This window comes from Prionailurus viverrinus, chromosome A2 (genome assembly GCF_022837055.1).
Source record: "Prionailurus viverrinus isolate Anna chromosome A2, UM_Priviv_1.0, whole genome shotgun sequence".
Classification (NCBI taxonomy): domain Eukaryota; kingdom Metazoa; phylum Chordata; class Mammalia; order Carnivora; family Felidae; genus Prionailurus; species Prionailurus viverrinus.
The window spans coordinates 156,757,975-156,776,790 of record NC_062562.1 but is presented as its reverse complement, the minus strand read 5'-3'; the positions used below and the strand labels follow the sequence as shown (position 1 = coordinate 156,776,790).

At 37.8% G+C, this 18,816-nt stretch overlaps 2 protein-coding genes across 5 annotated transcripts in view; both read right to left on the bottom strand.

The window, feature by feature from the left end:
- The window catches only part of MGAM (maltase-glucoamylase), a 224,283-nt gene that overhangs the window by 170,956 nt on the left and 34,511 nt on the right, over positions 1–18,816 (bottom strand). The window lies entirely within an intron of this gene.
- Positions 8,039–8,983, bottom strand: LOC125151748 (olfactory receptor 9A4-like). Its single transcript, XM_047833166.1, has one exon. The coding sequence runs from the start codon at positions 8,981–8,983 to the stop codon at positions 8,039–8,041; it is 945 nt and encodes a 314-aa protein (XP_047689122.1).

Here is an 18,816-nt window from a genome sequence, read left to right as displayed (position 1 = left end):
TTTAATGAATGTGTTGATGAACACTGCATTTTCCCCAATTTTTCATGTCTGTATTGCTGCTGCACTAAACATTCTCAAGTCTGAGAAACTTAATAGAAGACCACGGGGGAGGGGAAGGGGAAAAAAAAGTTACAGAGAGAATGGGAGGCAAACCATAAGAGACTCTTGGATACTGAGAACAAACTAAGGGTTAATGAGGGCTGGGGAAGAGGGGAAAGTGCGTGATGGGCATTGAGGAGGGCACTTTTTGGGATGAGCACTGGGTGTTCTATGGAAACCAATTTGTCAATAAATTATATTAAAAAATATTTTCATGTCTGAAAAGTTGTACAAATACAACTTTTTAATTGCATTAATTTATGAGCGGTTATCAAATCACTCTCAAAAAGTTGCATTAATTTATAATGTCTTCTTTTTAAGTTTTTATTTAAATTCCTGTTAGTTAACATACATTGTAATATTAGTTTCAGGTGTACAATACAGTGATTCAACACTTCCATACCATACCTGTTGGTCATCACAAGTACCCTCCTAAATCCCCATCAACTATGTCACCCACCCACCCCCACCTCCCCTCTGGTAACCACCAGAATGTTCTCTGTAGTTAAGAGTCGGTTTCTTGGTTTGCCTTTCTGTCTCCTTTATTTTCCTTATTGCTCATTTGTTTCTTTTTTTTAAAGTCTACTCACTTATTTTGAGCCAGGAAGGGGCAGAGAGAGAGAGGCAAAGAGAGAATCCCAAGCAGGCTCCATTATGTCAGCACAGAGCCCAATTCAGGGCTTGATCTCATGAATTGTGAGATCATGACCTGAGCTGAAATCAAGAGTTGGAGACTTAACTGACTGAGCCACCCAAGTGCCATTTCTTTATTTTGTTTCTTAAATGAGATTGTATCAAGCCTCTCCTGAGAGCCTGTGGTCAGGGCATTTCTATTTCAGTGTAGTATTTCCCATGCAGATCCTAGAATGATACTAACATAACAGGAGTCACTGATCATACTGTGAAGTAAAGACCCAAGCTTGAGGGCCTCATCCCCATGGCAAGTGTGCTGATAGCTGCCCACAACACCTTGGTCCCAGCATCTGCCTGTTAGCCTCTGAGTGGCTGTGTTGGGGCTTGTTATGACTCTTGGACGAAAGTGAAGGAAGGTTGCTGTCAAATGAGGAAATCTGAGGAAAATGGACTCTGTCTCAGAACCTTTACTGAAGAACCAGCTTTCTCTTTTTTCTTTTTCTTTTATCATCATTTTATTTTATTTTATTTTTAATATAATTTAGTGTCAAATTGGTTTCCATACAACACCCAGTGCTCATCCCAACAGGTGCCCTCCTCAATGCCCATCACCCACTTTCCCCTCCCTCCCCATCCCTCATAAACCCTTAGTTTGTTCTCAGTCCTTAAGAGTCTCCTATGGTTTGCCTCCCTCCCTCTCTGTAACTTTTCCCCCCTTCTCCTCCCCCATGGTCTTCTGTTAAGTTTCTCAGGATCCACTTATGAGTGAACACATATGGTATCTGTCTTTCTCTGCCTGACTTATTTCACGTAGCATAGTGCCCTCCAGTTGCATCCACGTTGCTGCAAATGGCCAGATTTCATTCTTTCTCATTGCCAAGTAGTATTGGCTAAAATGAACAAATCAGGAGACTATAGATGCTGGCGAGGATGTGGAGAAACGGGAACCCTCTTGCACAGCTGGTGGGAATGCAAACTGGTGCAGCCATTCTGGAAAACAGTGTGGAGGTTCCTCAAAAAATTAAAAATAAAACTGCCCTATGACCCAGTAATAGCACTGCTAGGGATCTACCCAAAGGATACAGGAGTGCTCACGCACAGGGGCACCAGTACCCCAATGTTTATAGCAGCACTTCCAACAATAGTCAAATTATGGAAAGAGCCTAAATGTCCATCAGCTGACAAATGGATAAAGAAGATGTGGTTTATATATACAAAAGAACCAGCTTTCTTAATCTAAGGCATGGTTGATTTCCTCTAGATACCTCTCTAGTATTTTCAACTATACATTGGAAGAGCAGAAATGGAGAAGTAGGAAGTCATATAAAAAAAAACTACTTTGGAAAAAGTAGTTTCTTATAAACTTAAATATATATCTCCGTATGATTCAGCAATTCTATCTGTAGGTAGTTCCCTAAAATAAATCAAAATGTATGTCCTCACAAATACCTCTGTTATAATGTTCACAGTGCCTTCATTCATTATAACTAATCGTGACAGAAAAGAAATATCCATCAACAGAGAATGATATATTGTTATGAGGAACTGCTATGCGGCAACGAAAAGTAAAAACCTGCTGATAGACACCAAATGGATGAATTCAAGTAAATTCCAATGAGTGAAAAGGTCAGACACCAAAAAAATGCATACTGTATGGTGTCATATACTCTAGAATAGATACAAAATAATCTGTAGTTAAAGAAACCCCAACAATGATTGCCTCAGTGCTGAAGAGAAATTGGGAAAGATTAGATGAGTAGTCTGAGGTTTGACAGCCATCATTTTTAAATTATTGGATTATATTGATTAGCTTTTTATTCAGCATTTTGGCCTGTTAATGAGAGATATTGGCCTATAGTTTTCTTTTATGTAAGGTCCTTGTCATGGTTTGCATGATGGCAATTTTGGTTATCATAAAGTGAGTTGGAAAATATGCTCTCCTGCCCCCTTTATCTTATGGGGGAAAATGTATTATTTCCTCCTAACGTGTGGGAAAATCCACCAGTGAGGACATCTAGGCCAGGAGTTCTCTTTGTGAGAAAGTATTTATAGGTGAAATGTCTTTCGTAGCTATAGGACTACTCAAAACTTCAACTTCAGTTTGAGTTTTTCAGGTGAATTGCTTAATTCATCTAAGTTGTCAAGTTTATTGACATAAAGTTGTTCATGATACCCATTTTTATACTTTTAAGGATTATTTTACTATTGTGATACCTCTTATTTCCATTTCTGGAACATGGACTATAATATAAACCAGATATCTGGCTTATATTTCATGTTCTCAAGTCGTTCTCCCTATGTGTGTCTCTTCACACAGGGTGTCCTACTTGTAAGGACAACAGTCATTAGGATTAGGGACCCACCCTACTCCACTATGACTTCATCTTCTATAATTATATCTGCAAAGACCCATTCCCAATCAAATTATAGCAGCACTTTCACATTCCAATGTTCTGGGAGGGTAGAACTTCAACATAAGAACGTTGACAGACATAATTCCATCCAAAACGGAAGTCTTCTTTTCTTCCAATTTGGGGCAATTATGAATATAGTAAACATTCAGGTTCAAAATTACGTGTAGACATAAGCTTTCAATTCATTTGTGCATATACTAAGGAAGATAATTGCTGGTTTGTATGGTAAGAGTATAATTTAGCTTTGCAAGAATTTGCCCAATTGTCTTTCAAAGTGACTGTACCATTCTGCATTCCCACCAGCAATGAATGAGAGTTCTGGTAGCTCCACATCCTCTCCAGCGTTCGGTATTTTGGAATTTTAGTCATTCTACTGGGTGCGGGGTGGTATTTCATTACTTTTTTAATTTGCAATTTCCTGATGACATAGGATGTTGATCATTTTTTATGTGTTTATCACCTGCATATGTTCTTTAGTGAAGGGTCTGTTCAGATCTTTTGTCCATTTTTTAATTGAGTTGTGTGTTCTTATTGTTGACTTTTAGGAGTTCTTTGTATATTTTGGATACATGAGCAACTTTTCATATGTGCTTTGCAAGTATGTTCTCCCAAACGGTGGCTTCTCTTTTCATTCTCTTAACAGTCTTTCCCAGAGCAGAAGTTCATGTTTTCAATTTTTGTTTCGTAAATCATGCTTTTGGTGTTGTATCTAAAACATAGTCATCAAACACAAGGTCACCTAGTTTCCTCCTCTGTTAGGCTGTGATGTTTTGTAGCTTTGCATTTGACATTTAGGTGTCTGCTGCAGGTTGAGTTTATTTTTGTGAAAGGTGTAAGGTCTGTGTCCAGAATTATTTTTCATAAAGATGTCCAGTTGTTCCAGCACCTTTTGTTGAAAAGACTATCCCTTCTTCATGGAACTGCCTTTGTTTTTTGTTACACATCAGTTGGTGATATCTGTGTGTGTCTATTTCTGGGCTTTCTGTTCTCTTCCACTGATGCATTTCTCTATTATTTCACCAAAACATACTGTCTTGATCATTACAGCTTTATAATAAGTCTTGAAGTTGAGTAGAGACAATACCTTCAACTCCGTTCTTCAGGATTGTGTTGGCTATTCTGGGCCTTTCCCCTTTCCATATAAACATTAGTATCACTTTGTCATTATCTACATAATACCTACTGGGATTTAGCTGAGATTTAATTGAATCTCTAGATCAAGTTGACAAAGATTGATATCTTCATAACACTTCTTTCCTGTGCATGCATATGGGGTATTTCTGCGCTTATACAGATCCTTTTATTTCTTTCATCAGAGTTTGATAGATTCCGTAGTTTTCCTCATGTAGATCTTGCATGAATTTTGTTAGTTTTGTACCTATTTTTTGGTGCTAATTTCAAAAGCACTGTGTTTTTAATTTCAAAATCTAGCTTTTCATTGCTAGTATATAAGTTCACAAGTACACAGGAAAGTTATTTACTTTGTATACCAACCTTATATCCAGTGACCTTGCTATAATCATTTTTAAATAACACTATCTATACCACTTCACTGATAGTGTAGGTATCTTATACAGAATATCCTCAGTTCCTCATACATAATCATACATATGTATGTATACATATGTATGTATAACATACATAAACATTGCTGTTATACACTTCACTTATTCATAAGCCATAATCATCCAACACGCTGCTGTGTCATTCCAACAACTGTTGTCTCTGAGATCGGGTAAGTACAAGAAAAATTAAAGTTTTTATTTTATTCCTTCTCTAAGGTTCCTCCTTTCTTTCTATAGGATAAATTTACGAACTATATTATTTTCCTTCTCCTTAAACAACTGTTTTAACATTGCTTGCAAAGCAGGTGTACTCATGACAAATTCCTTCAAATTCTGTCCGAGAAAGCCTTTGTTTCTTCACTTTTAGTTCTTTTATTTCTTCACTGCCATTGAGTCAAGGGGCCTGGGTGAGGCTAGAATGCCCATAGATCAGTTACGGGGAACTGCAGGCAAGGTATCCCCAGTGGCTGACATGCAGGTATTTTTATCTGACCAAAGTGACAATGAAGTATGATGCTGGAATAAAAACATCAAAAAAAGCCTACCACTTACGAGTTCTCTTACAGGGATGGTAGAAAGGCTGCCCCATCAAAACGTGGGAGCACACCAAGTAAGAAGGCCTACAGAGCACAAAGCACAAGGAATAGTTTATTGTGAGGCTCATGATATGGGTAAGAGTGTACAAGCAGAAAAAAAATTAGTGTACGTACTCAGTAGAATTTTTAAACAAGGCAGTTATTACATAAGGAAGAACAACCTGACAAGTCAAGAAATACCTTTATATTGTTTATAAATATATCCCAGTAGAAACACTTGAAGACAGTCACCTCTGAAGAGTGTGAAGAGAACCATGGACCAGAAGGGAAATGGCAACAGTCTGATGATTCACTATGAACATCATTTAGAATTATTGGATATTTTTTCTTTTTTATTGTGGTAAAAAATAGATAACACAATTTTGCCATTTTTAACCATCTTAAGTGTACAATTCAGTAGCATTAAGTGCATTCACATTGTTGTGGCGACCGTCACCACCCTCCATCTCCAGAACACTTTACCATCTTAAGCTGACACTTGGCCCCCATTAATTAGTAACTCCCATTTCCTCCTTCCCCAACCCCTGCTACTCACTATTCAACTTTCTGTCTCTAGGAACTGGACTATTCTAGGTACCTCACATAAACGGAATCATACATTTTCCCTTTTATATTCACTTTCTTTCATTTAGCAATATTTTCAAGGGTCATCTATATGACAGCACATATCAGAATTTCATTGTTTTTTAAGCCTGAATAAAATTCCATTGTATGCATATACCACCTTTTGTTTACACATTCATCTGTTTCCTCATCTGTGGAGAGGCTTTTGGGTCACTTCCACTTTTTGGCAATTGAAAGGAATGCTGCTATGATTGTGAATAAAGCTTCTGTTCCCTCTTGCTTTGGAGTCTTAAGAATTCTTAATACCAAGTTATATGAATGTTTCAGTATAAAAGCAAGTGTTCACATACAGCATGTGAACAGGAAAATCTCCAGGGTTGGGGCAGCAGCCCTGATTCAGAGTCTATAATAAGGAACACAGTTTCTGACTACTGGTGGTGCCCCTGAGAGGGACAGATGACATCAGGCACAGTGCTCAAAAACAATACTGGCTCATTGGACTGGAGGGATGGAGGTTGCAGGAAAAATGGAGGAGGACTCTAATAGACTAGGATGGCCTGATACATGTAAATGGCCTCTGAGGAGTTGTAAAGCCTACGAGACACTTCTGTACAATGGTACTGACACAATATAAAGGTATAAAATGTAAAGGTCAAGCCATTGGTGTGTGCCAGTGAAAAATTCAGGATCAAACCTAATGTCACAGAAGAATGACAAATATTTGCCTACATTTGAAAAGAGCCATAGACTTGTGATGCTGCTTCGATGGGATCTGGAAAGAGCCTAAATGTCCATCAACTGATGAATGGATAAAGAAATTGTGGTTTATATACACAATGGAATACTACATGGCAATGAGAAAGAATGAAATATGGCCCTTTGTAGCAATGTGGATGGAACTGGAGAGTGTTATGCTAAGTGAAATAAGTCACACAGAGAAAGATAGACACCATATGTTTTCACTCTTATGTGGATCCTGAGAAACTTAACAGAAGTATGGGGCAGGGGAAGAAAAAAAAATAGATTAGAGAGGGAGAGAGCCAAAGCATAAGAGACTCTTAAAAACTGAGAACAAACGAGGGTTGATGGGGGGTGGGAGGGAGGGGAGGTTGGGTCATGGGTATTGAGGAGGGCACCTTTTGGGATGAGCACTGGGTGTCGTATGGAAACCAATTTGACAATATTTCGTATTAAAAAAAAGAAAAGAGACATAGAGAACAAGTACGCGAGAGGGAGGAAAGAACAGGGATTGACCTCTTACCGTCAAAGAACTCCTACTCAACCCCATGGTCAGGCAGAAAATTTACAATCATATACAAATGCAAGGAGTCCTAGATCTCAGCGTTTAATAATCTAACTATAGATTGAACACAGTCCCAATCAATAGCCCAGCAAGCATTTTGTAGATATCTACAAACCAACTTCAAAATTTATATGGAAAGAGAATGACAAGAGAATAGCCAAAATAGTTACGAAAAAGAAGAGTCATTTTCCATATCATTTATTTGTATATTAATCAACCCACCTACATTCATATAATCTTCTAATATGCGTGCACACTGATGCACCAATTTGAATCCAGTGCCACATGGCTGATTCTAGCCTTCTCCTCTTGCTTCTCTGGAACATACCTATCCACATAAGAAACTGGCTCCCACCAGTTGTAATCTTCATTCGTTTCCTATAGTATATGTGTACAGCAATTGCAGAATTGCTAAGTCATACCCCCAGTGGGAAACAACTTTATTAACAATATTATTATGATCGTGCTCAATTCATGAACCGCAAGATCATGACCTGAGATGAAGTTAGTCGCTTACCGACTAAATGACCCAGGGGCTCCCAGAGCTGAGTGTCCTTAAAAATATTACATATATTTTGTACACTTACACTTCGAAAATGTATATTGTAAGAGGTACTATAACTACAGAGGAATATACAAATGTCTATATTCAATTAGAAAATAATAATGTGATCTCCAATGAAGGAAAAATCCGAATATAAGTTGGTGGACTATCAGTGTCTTAAAATTCCCTTGAAGAATTTTGTAGAATTCCCTTGCAGATGACAAACTATTTGATGATGAAAATGATCATTTCAGATTTGAGTTAGTGCTGAGACTGCTCAGGTCCATGATGATGAGTTCATGTTTGTACTTAGGAACCAGCTAACCCTTGAGGAGTTGAGAGCAGCGTTTCATGACATCCCGAAAGACCTCTATGAATTTTTCATTCCGTAGGGTGAAGATAAATGGGTTTAGAAAAGGGGTCACCACTAAAACCATCAGTGACGCTACCCTGTTGTACTCAGCTGCCTGCGTTTGCTTGGGTTTCACATAGAGGAACAAGCAGGTGCCATAGCCGATCACGACACAAGTGAAGTGGGATGCACAAGTAGAGAAGGCTTTCCTCCGGCCAGAGACTGAGGGAATCTTGATGATGGTGGAGATGATATAGGTGTAGGAGATGATTGTAGGGATAAGAGAACCAAAAAGAATAAAAACAGCCATTAAGAATAGGATAAACTCTATGAAAAGGGTATTATTGCAGGATAGATTGAACAATTGCGCTCGGTCACAGAAGAAATTGTTCACCACATTTGATTTGCAGAAGGTAAGCTGAAATGTGGCATAAATTGGCCAGATTTCAGAAAGGAACCCAAACACCCATGACATAATGACCACCCAGATGCAGGTGCGGCTGTTCATAATGATGTCGTACCTCAGAGGGTTACAGACAGCCACGTAACGGTCCACAGCCATTGCTCCCAGTAATGTAAACTCTGTGGTCCCCAAAGAAAGGTACAGGAAGAGCTGGGTGACACATGCAGCCAGAGATATTGTCTGCATCCCAGGGAGTAGCAGCCCCCAAAGCATCATGGGCACGATATTAGTGGTAACCAAGATCTCCAAGGCAGAGAGATGACCAAGGAAGAAATACATGGGGGACTGCAGACGTCTGTCCACACAGACAATCACAATGATGACCATGTTTCCCATTAATGTCACTGAGTAGAAGAAGAAGAAGATAGCAAAGAGAATATGATGTAGTTCTCGGGAGCCAGGGAAGCCAAGGAGATAAAATTCAGTGGCACTAGAGTGATTCCCCAACATTTAGTTCTGAGCTCTTGTTCCTTGTCGAATCTAAAGACCAAAGAGAGAAAACAAGTTTCTGATCACAGGAAGATTCAAGATAATTCCAACATGAGGAAATATATCCTACTCTTCGACTTCACAAGATAATGCTACTATTTTATACAAGGTTGGTGTTAAATGTTTTATGAAGGATATGTGTAATATATGAAGGTAAACGTAAATGCCCAAAAAGATGAGCAGTAGCCACCAACACCACACCTGAGGCATGAAAACCCACCCACCCAGTATGTACCCATCTCCCAGTTCACCAGCCATCCTGCCTCCAGCCCTGCCCTGACCTGCCATCCCATCCCTGACCACATTGTTCTCATTTATACCATCCACTCCTCCATCTCCAGTGCCCAAAAGTGTCTTCTCTGCCTCTCATATGCATCCTCTGCATAATCTTGCTACATTTCAAGAGTTCTGAGAATAACCAATCCCCATGATACCTAAGCACACCCAGACATGGTTCCTCCTTTCTTTGTGTCCTCTAAACACAGACTCCATTTGCATTGTATTCATATTAAATTTCTGCCTCGATTATATTATCAACTTTATGGTGTGGCTACCAAGTGAGACATTTCTAGCACATTGTCATAAGAGAACAGCTATTTTGAGACAAAATAGTGAGTCTTTCCCTGACTTCTAAAAAGCTGCCTCCCTGGATGGATTATTCACCTCCTCCTTCTTGTTCCCATAATGAGTCATCCTCCTTTTCTCATTTCAGTGAATGTTTATCTTCCAAGAGCAAAGACACTCTAATTTCCCCTATAGTGACCACTAACACTGAGATTATGATTCTCCTGGTCAGTAAATGACAACAGGAAGGATGTTGGCAGAAGGAAGTCCTGTCTGTACTGCAGTCTCCACGCTGGGGTCAGAAGGCAAGAAAACAGCTGTGATATAGAGACAAAATCCTCCATATTCCCCCAGGTCACAAATGTCTAGTTCCAGATGAGAGACAAGACCTCCAAATGGGCAACCTATCCCTCTAACTGAACTGCCAGGATCCCAGTCTTGTAGAACAATTTAGAAAATTCCAAAGTGCACATATGCTTTTCTATGACCTTCTATTTTCCCCAGACCCTAGGGCAAGAAAATAGTTAGAAGACACTGATATAAATCATACTGAGTTCCTCAGGAGATGTGAGCTCCTTGCTTCAGCACATGCAGGTCTTTGCTCAAATATCTCCTCTCCACAGCACTTTCTCACACATCCCCTTCAAATTAATTCATGCACCATGCATAATTTCACTTCTATCCTCTTCGGACTGTATTTTGCTATTGGCTCTCAGAAATAGCTCAAATAATATAATACATTTGTTTATTAATTTATCATCATCAAAATCCCACATTAGAATTAAGTACCTTGAGGCAAGTTTTTTATCTTTCTGGTATTACTACTTGTGACAAGAACAGAGTCTGACAAAGTATGTGTTCTATAAATATTTTTAAATGGTTTTAACAATTAACAGGTTAAAGAACAAATCAATGAATAAACAAAGAGTATCTTTCCTTCCATTCACTTTTCTCCAAAGCATCGCCCAGTCAACCTGCAATCTTTCTTCCCAGAGATCCCCACAAGATGGCAAGGAGGTATATGGAAGAGATGAAGAGATATGAGAGAACAGGAACTGAGGTGATGGCAGAGCGTGTGCTCGTCGCCAGCACTGGGCACCATGAAGCTGCTCTTTGCTATGGAGGGATGATTTGATGGAAGGTCATCTAATCTGCAGCTGCCTTAGTCCTACTCTTCAGGCTCTAGGTGTCCTTATTCCACCTGGCAGCCAAGCCTAGACCCTCCCATGATAATGCCCTTGAACTCTCTCCTTCACTGAGGGGCATGCCTGGAAGACACTCACCTCCAGAAAAGGGTTGGAACGTCCTTTGGCTCCTCAAGCATCAACCCAGGCTACCCATGGTTAGTAAAGAGTCATGCTTGGGAGACAATGAGTAGTTCCTGCTGTCTCCACTCATGGTGAAAAATACTATCGACACACAGGAGCTCCGGAAAAAGTGCAGAAGTAGTGCTGAGAGGAATCTAGCTATCTCCCTCCCCCTCATTCTCTCTGCCTTCTAACTATCCATCCTTAGGGATGGATAGTTATACACTGAGGAACAATTTGCACAGGTTCAGTGACACACTAGGGATGTAGTCAAGGAAAAGCTGAAGAAACTTTCACTCTTCCCTCCTGAGGATAATCAAGTTTTAGATCCCGGAAAAGTTCTCTGCATTGGGAAAACTTAAACACTCCTACTCAGGAATTTCTCAACGTTCAGGCTGCCATCCTCCCAGACCCTTAGTTATCACCACTACCAAGCTGTGAACACTCAGCCCCCTCATCTGCTCTCTGCTTCTCCCTGACTCCGTTTAGCCCTACAGAGCCTGCCCTGCCCCCAAGCTGATGACTCCAGGACAGACTCACAAACTTAGGGGCCACTAAATCTTCTTCTTCTTCATCTCCAAGGTTTCAGGAAGCACAGCTTTCCTGATGATTTCTGCACACTCTAAACCACATACCCTCTGTCCACAGTTATGGGAACCTGGCAAGACAAATAGAGAGGACCTGCCACCTACTCCAATGTCACCTTCTGATAATGCCACAGCCCATTCCAGTCCCTCCAACATGCACCCAACTCTGGGTGTTCAGCCATACATTTCCCTTCTAGACCTTCAAATGCTCTCAGGTCACCTCTCTGTGGTGCTTGAACTGAGGGGTCAAACTTGAAGAAACACTATTCAGAATTAACAACAACAACAACAACAAAATACTGCATTAAAGAGAGAATGGCTGGGATGCTGAGTTTAAAAGCAAAATCACACTAAAAACATTTACTTTTAACGTTGAAAACAACTGCCATCTTTCATGAAATTAGCACAGGTATTATTTAAAAATCAAATGGAAGGATGTAAGGTAAAGCATAAATATCTCTCTCCCTATCTGCTTGATTCTCCTGATCCATCCCCTAGAGCTAAATATTATTATAAATTATTATTAAAAATTTCTAGTCTATTCATACAGAATCTTCTGTGTGTTTACAAGAATATCTTTATATATTCTTTTTAAGTAAAATATGCTTTAATTAATATACTTTCCTGCTACCTTCTTCTTCTATTAAACTTTTCCATAATAAAAATATGTTAATCACATTTTATGTAATTGCTTAACAAATATTTGCTTATGAAAATACTGATCATTAATTAATGAATATGCTGATTCACAAACATCTTCTCCAATTTTTCATGTGTATATTATTGATGCAATAAATACTCTCTTGTATGATTTGTATAACTTTTTAATTGTATTAAATTATTAGCTGTTACCATTCATTCTCCAAAGTTACAATAATTTATAATCTTTTTTTTAAGTTTTTATTTAAATTTCTGTTAGTTAACATGCAGTGGAATAGTAGTTTCAGGTGTACAATACAATGATTCAACACTTCCATACATCACCTGGTGATCATCATAACAAGTGCCCTCCTTAATCCCCATCACCCACTTCACCCACCCACCCCCACCTCCCCTCTGGTAATCATCAGTTTGTTTTCTATAGTTAAGAGTCTTTCTTGGTTTACTTCTCTACCATTTTTCTCCTTTGCTCATCTGTTTTGTTTTTTAAATGAGATTGTATTGGGCCCATCCAAAGAGTCTCTGGTCAGGTATTTCTTTTCTTTTTTTAAAATTTTATTAATGTTTGTTTGGTTTTTTTTTTTTGAGAGAGAGTGAGAGACAGACAGACATAGCACGAGTGGGGGAGGGGCAGAGAGAGAGAGAGAGAGAGAGAGAGAGAGAGAGAGAATCCCAAGCAGGCCCTGGGTTGCCAGTACAAGTCCAATGCGGGGCTCAAACTCACAAAGGGTGAAATCAAGACCTAAGCTGAAATCAAGAGTTGGACACCCAACCAACTGAGCCACCCACGCTCCCCCAGAATCAATTTTCTTAATTCAAGGCATGGTTCAGTTTTCTAGATATCTTTACAGTATTTTCCACTATACACTGGAAGAGTAGAAATGGAGAAGGAAGAAGGAACATAAAGTATTAAAACTCCTTCAGGAAAAGTTTCATTTCTTAAAAACTTAAATATATATATATATATATATATATATATGATTCAGCAATTCTACTTGTAGACAGTTTCCTAAAATGAATCAAAACATACTTCTGTTATAATGTTCATAGTGCCTGTATTCATTGTAACTAAAATAACATAAAATAAATATGTATCAACAGAGATGGATATATTCATATGAAGAAATACTACTCAGCAACAAAAAGTAACAAACTGTTGATAGACACAAAATGGTTGAATTCAAGTACATTACAATGAATGAAAAGGTCAGACACCAAAAATGCATATTGTATGGAGGTATGTTTGCTTTCATTTTTAACTTATTGGATTATATAGATTAGCCTTTTATTCAGGATTTTGGCCTCTATGTTAATGAAAGGCATTAGCCTTAATTTTCTTTTATGTAAGGTCCTTGTCAGGTTTTGGCATGAAGGTAATTTTGGTTATCATAAAATGAATTGGAAAATATGCTCTCCTTTCCTATTTTATGTGGGAAAAGTTTGTATTATCTCCTTCTAAGTTGTTGGGGAAACTCCATGTCTAGTGAGGACCTCTAGCCCAAGAGTTTTCTCTATGAGAAAGTATTTACAGGTGAAACATTTTTAGTAGCTAAAGGACTATTCAAAACTTCTACTTCAGATTGTGTTTGCAAGGTGAATTGCTTAATTCACCTGTCAAGTTTATTGACAAAGTTGTTCATGATACCCATTTTTATAGATTTAAGAATTATGGTACCATTGTGATATCCCTTGTTTCCATTTGTGACATTGGTAATTTGTGTTTCTATTTTTTCCTCAGTCATTCTTGTTAGGGATTGACCAATTCTATTATTCTTTTCCAAGACATTACATTTGGCTTTATTGAGTCTTCTCTATTGCTATCTGGTTTACGTTTCATGTTCTCAAGGCATTATCCCTATGTGTGTTTCTTCATATGGTATTCTATTTATAAGGGTGCCAATCATTAGGATAGGGATCCACTATGGCCTCGTCTTCACTGATTACATCTGCAACCACCCCATTTCCAACCAAGTTCACATGCTGATGTACTGGGAGGTTAGAACTTCAACATATGAATGTTGACAGACATAATTCAACCCATAACAGAGGTCTTGGCTGCTTCCAAATTGGAGAAAATATGAATATACTTACAGTAAACATTCTGTGCAAGATTATGTGTGGACATAAGTTTTCAACTCATTTGTGTTTATACTAAGGAAGATAATTGCTGGGTTGAATGGTAAGAGTATATTTAGCTTTGCAAGAAATTGCCAAATTGTCTTTCAAAGTGACTGTACCATTTTTCATTCCCAACATAATAATGAGAATTCCACTTGTTCCACATTGTCACCAGCATTTGGTGTTTTAGATTTTAGCCATTCTCTTAGGTGTTAACATTCATTAACATTCATTGTTGTTTAATTTGCAATTTCCTGATGACATAGGATATTGACCATTTTTTATAAGCTTATTTATCAACTGCATATGTTCTTTAGTGAAGGGTCTGTTCAGATCTTTTGTCCATTTTTTAATTGAGTTATGTGTTCTTATTTTTTTTAATATGAAATTTACTGTCAAATTAGTTTCTATACAACATCCAGTGCTCATCCCAACAGGTGCCCTCCTCAATGTCCATGCAGTTATGTGTTCTTATTGTTGAGTTTGAAGAGTTCTTTGTATATTTTGGATACATGTGCAATATTTCATATGTGCTTTATAAGTATCTTCTCCCAAACTGTGGTTTGTCATTTCATTCTCTTAACAGTCTTTCCCAGAGCAGAAGTTCATGTTTTCAATTTTTTGTTTCCTAAATCATGCTTTTGGTGTTGTATCTAAAAAATAGTCATCAAACACAAGGTCACCTAGTTTTCTCCACTGTTACGTTATGATGTTTTGTAACTTTGCATTTGACATTTAGGTCTCTGCTCCAAGTTGAGTTTGCTTTTGTGAAAGGTGTGAAGTCTGTGTCCAGAATTATTTTTCATGAAGATGTCCAGTTGTTCCGGCACCTTTTGTTGAAAAGACTATCCCTTCTTCATGGAACTGCCTTTGTTTTTTGTTACAGGTCAGTTGATGATATCTGTGTGTGTCTATTTCTGGGCTTTCTGTTCTTTTCCACTGATATATTTCTCTATTATTTCACCAATAACACTCTGTCTTGAAAACTACAGCTCTATAATAAGTCTTGAAGTTGAGTAGAGACAATACCTTCAACTCTGTTCTTCTATTATATTGGCTATTCTGAGCCTTTTCCCTTTCTATATAAACATTAGTATCACCTTATCATTATCTACAAAATAACTTACTGGGATTTGGTTGACAATCAGAAATTAAAGAGAGAAATAACTGAATCAGAAATACAAAGGATTATAAGAGAATGTTATTAAAAAATTATATGTCAAGAACTTGGACAACCTAGAAAAAATGGATAGATTCCTAGAAACATAACTGAATCCAAAACTGAATCCAGAAGAAATAGAAAATTTGAACACATTGATTACCAGCTACAAAATTGAATCAGTAATAAAATAAAAAAATCCCAACAAACAAAAGTCCAGGACCAGATGACTTCACAAGCGAATTCAACAAAAAATGTAAAGAAGACATGGGATACCTGGGCAGCTCAGTTGGTTAAGCATCTGACTCTTGGTTTCGGCTCAGGTCATGATCTCAGTTAAATGAGTTCGAGCCCTGTGTTGGGCTCTGTGCTAGCAGCATGGAGGCTGCTTGGGAATCTCTCCCTCCCGCTCTCTCTCTGTCCCTCCCCTACTCACTCTGTCTCTCTCTCAAAATAAATGAATAAACTTAAAAAAATTAACTTTAAAGAAAACTTAATCTTCTCAAACTATTCCAAATAATAGCAGAGAAAGGAAAGGTTCCAAATTCATTCTGTGAGGCTAGCATTACCCAATAATAATAAATACCCAGATAAAGGCACTACAAAAGGGACTCCTGGGTGGCTCAGGCAGTTAAGGGCCTAACTCTTGATTTCAGCTCGTCATGATCTTATGGTTCATGAGTTTGAGCCCCGCATCAGGCTCCACGCTTATAATTCTGTCTCCTCTCTCTCTGCCCTCCTCCTCTCTCAAAAATAAATAAACTTTTTAAAAGATGCTACAAAAAACAGGGAACTACAGACCCATATTGCTGATGAACATAGATGTGATAATCCCCACAAAAATACTAACAAACAGAAGCCAATGATTTAAATAATTTAAAAAGTCATTCACCATGATCAAGTGGGATAAATTCCTACGATGCAAGGTGGTTCAATCTTCACAAATCAATCAACATGATACATCACTTCAATAAGAGAAAGGATAAAAACTATATGATCATTTCAATAGATGCAGAAAAAGCATGTGACAAAGTAAAATACATGATAAAAACCCTCAACAAAGTAGGTTTAGAGGGACATACCTCAACAAAATAAAGTCCATATATGGAAAACCCACAGCCAACAACATCCTCAATGGGGAAAAAGTGAGAGCTTTCCCCTACGGTCAGGGACAAGACAGGGATGTCCACTCTCACCACTGTTATTTCACATAGTACTGGAATACCTAGCCTCAGCAGTCAGACGACAAAATAAATAAAAGGCATCCAAATCAACAGGGTAGAAATCAGACTTTCACTTTTTGCAGATAACATGATACTCTAAATTCAAAACCCAATAAACTCCACCAAAAAGTTGCTAGAACAGATACACAAATTTAGTCAAGTCACAGAATACAAAATCAACATTCAAAAATCTGTTGCTTTTCTATACACCATTAATGAAGCAACAGAAAGAGAAATCAAGGAACCAATCCCGTTTATAATTGCACCAAAAATAATAAGAAACCTAGGAATAAACTTAACTGAGGAGGTAAAAGACCTGTACTCTGAAAACTATAAAACATTGATGAAAGAAATTGTATAGGATACAAACAAGTGCAATGATATCCATGCTCATGGATTGGGAGAATAAATATTATTAAAATGTCCATACAACCCAAAGCCATTACAGATTTACTGCAATCCCTACCAAGATACCAACAGCGTGTTTCACGGAAATAGAACAAATAATCTTAAAAATTATATGGAACCACAAAAGACCCTCAATAGCCTAAGTAATCTTGAAAAAAAGAAGGAAACTGGAGGTATTAACACAATCTCAGATTTCAAGATATACTACAAAGCTGTAGTGATCAAAGCAGTACAATACTGGCACAAAAACAGGCTCATAATCAAGGAAACACAATAGAGAAACAAGAAATAAACCAACACTTACAGGTCAATTAATCTTTGACACAGGAGGCAAGAACATGAATGGGAAAGACGGTCTCTTCAACAAATGGCGTTGGGAAAACTGGGCAGCAACATGCAAAAAGAATGAATGAAACTGGACCACTTTCTTACACCATAAACAAAAATAAACTCAGAATGGGTGAAACACCAAAATGTGAAACCTGAAACCATAAACATCCTAGGAGAGAGCACAGGCAGTCATTTCTCTGACATCAGTGGAAACATTTTTCCAGATGTGTCTCCGGAAGCAAGGAAAACAAAAGCAAAAATAAAGAATTGGGACTATACTGAAATGAAAAGCTTCTGCATAGCAAAAGAAACACTCAACAAAGCAAAAAGACAACCTACTGAATGGGAGAAGATATTTGCAATGACCAATAAAGGGTTACTTTCCAAAATGTATACAGAACTGATACAACTCAACACCCAAAAAACAAAATTAAAAATGGGCAGAAGACATTAACAGACATTTCTCCAAAGAAAACATATGGATGGTCAACAGACACATGAAAAGATGCTCAACATCACTCATCATCAGGGAAATTCAAATCAAAACTACAATGAGCTATCACCTCACACCTGTCAGAATGGCTAAAATCATAAACACAAGAAAACAAAGACAACCTACTGAATTGTTGGTAAGGAGTTGGTAAGGATGTGGAGAAAAAGGAACCCTCTCACACTGTTGGTGAGAATGCAAACTGGTGCAGCCACTGCGGAAACAGTACAGAGGTTCCTCAAAAAATTAAACATAGAATTGCCATATAACCCAGTAATTCCACTACTAGGGATTTACCCAAAGAATACAAAAACACTAATTCAAAAAGATATATGCACCTCTATGTTTATTATAGCATTACTGAAATAGCCAAACTACATAAACAACCCAAATGTCCATCGATAAGCAAATGGATAAAGAAAAGTTATATACACGTGTGTGTATATAATGTGTGTATATATATATTCAATATATATAATGAAATATTACTCATCCATAAGAAGAATGAAATGTTGCCATTTGCAACAGTATGGATGGATCCAAAGTCTAAAATGTATTGTACTAAGTGAAATAAGTTAGAGAAAGACAATTACCATATAATTTCACTCATATATGGAATGTAAGAAATAAACAAACGAAGAAAAAATTAGACAAACCAACAAATACACTATTAACTATAGGGAACAAACATGGCTACCTAAGGGGAGGTGGGTAGGGGGATGGGTGAAATAGGGGTTGGGGATTGAGAGCACACTTAACCTTCATGAGCACTGAGTAATGTATAGAACTGTTGAATTGCTATATTGTACACCTGAAACATAACGCTGCACGTTAGCCATGCTGGAATTGAATTTTTTTTAACGAATAGAAAAACCAGACTGATAAAAGGTATTTCCAATGTGCATGTAAGATAATATCAGATACGTGTGCTCAATATCTGAAGAACCC

Coding starts and splice junctions, on each gene's coding strand:
- LOC125151748 (XM_047833166.1), bottom strand. CDS start 8,983: ATGTTGGGGAATCACTCTAGTGCCACTGAATTTTATCTCCTTGGCTTC.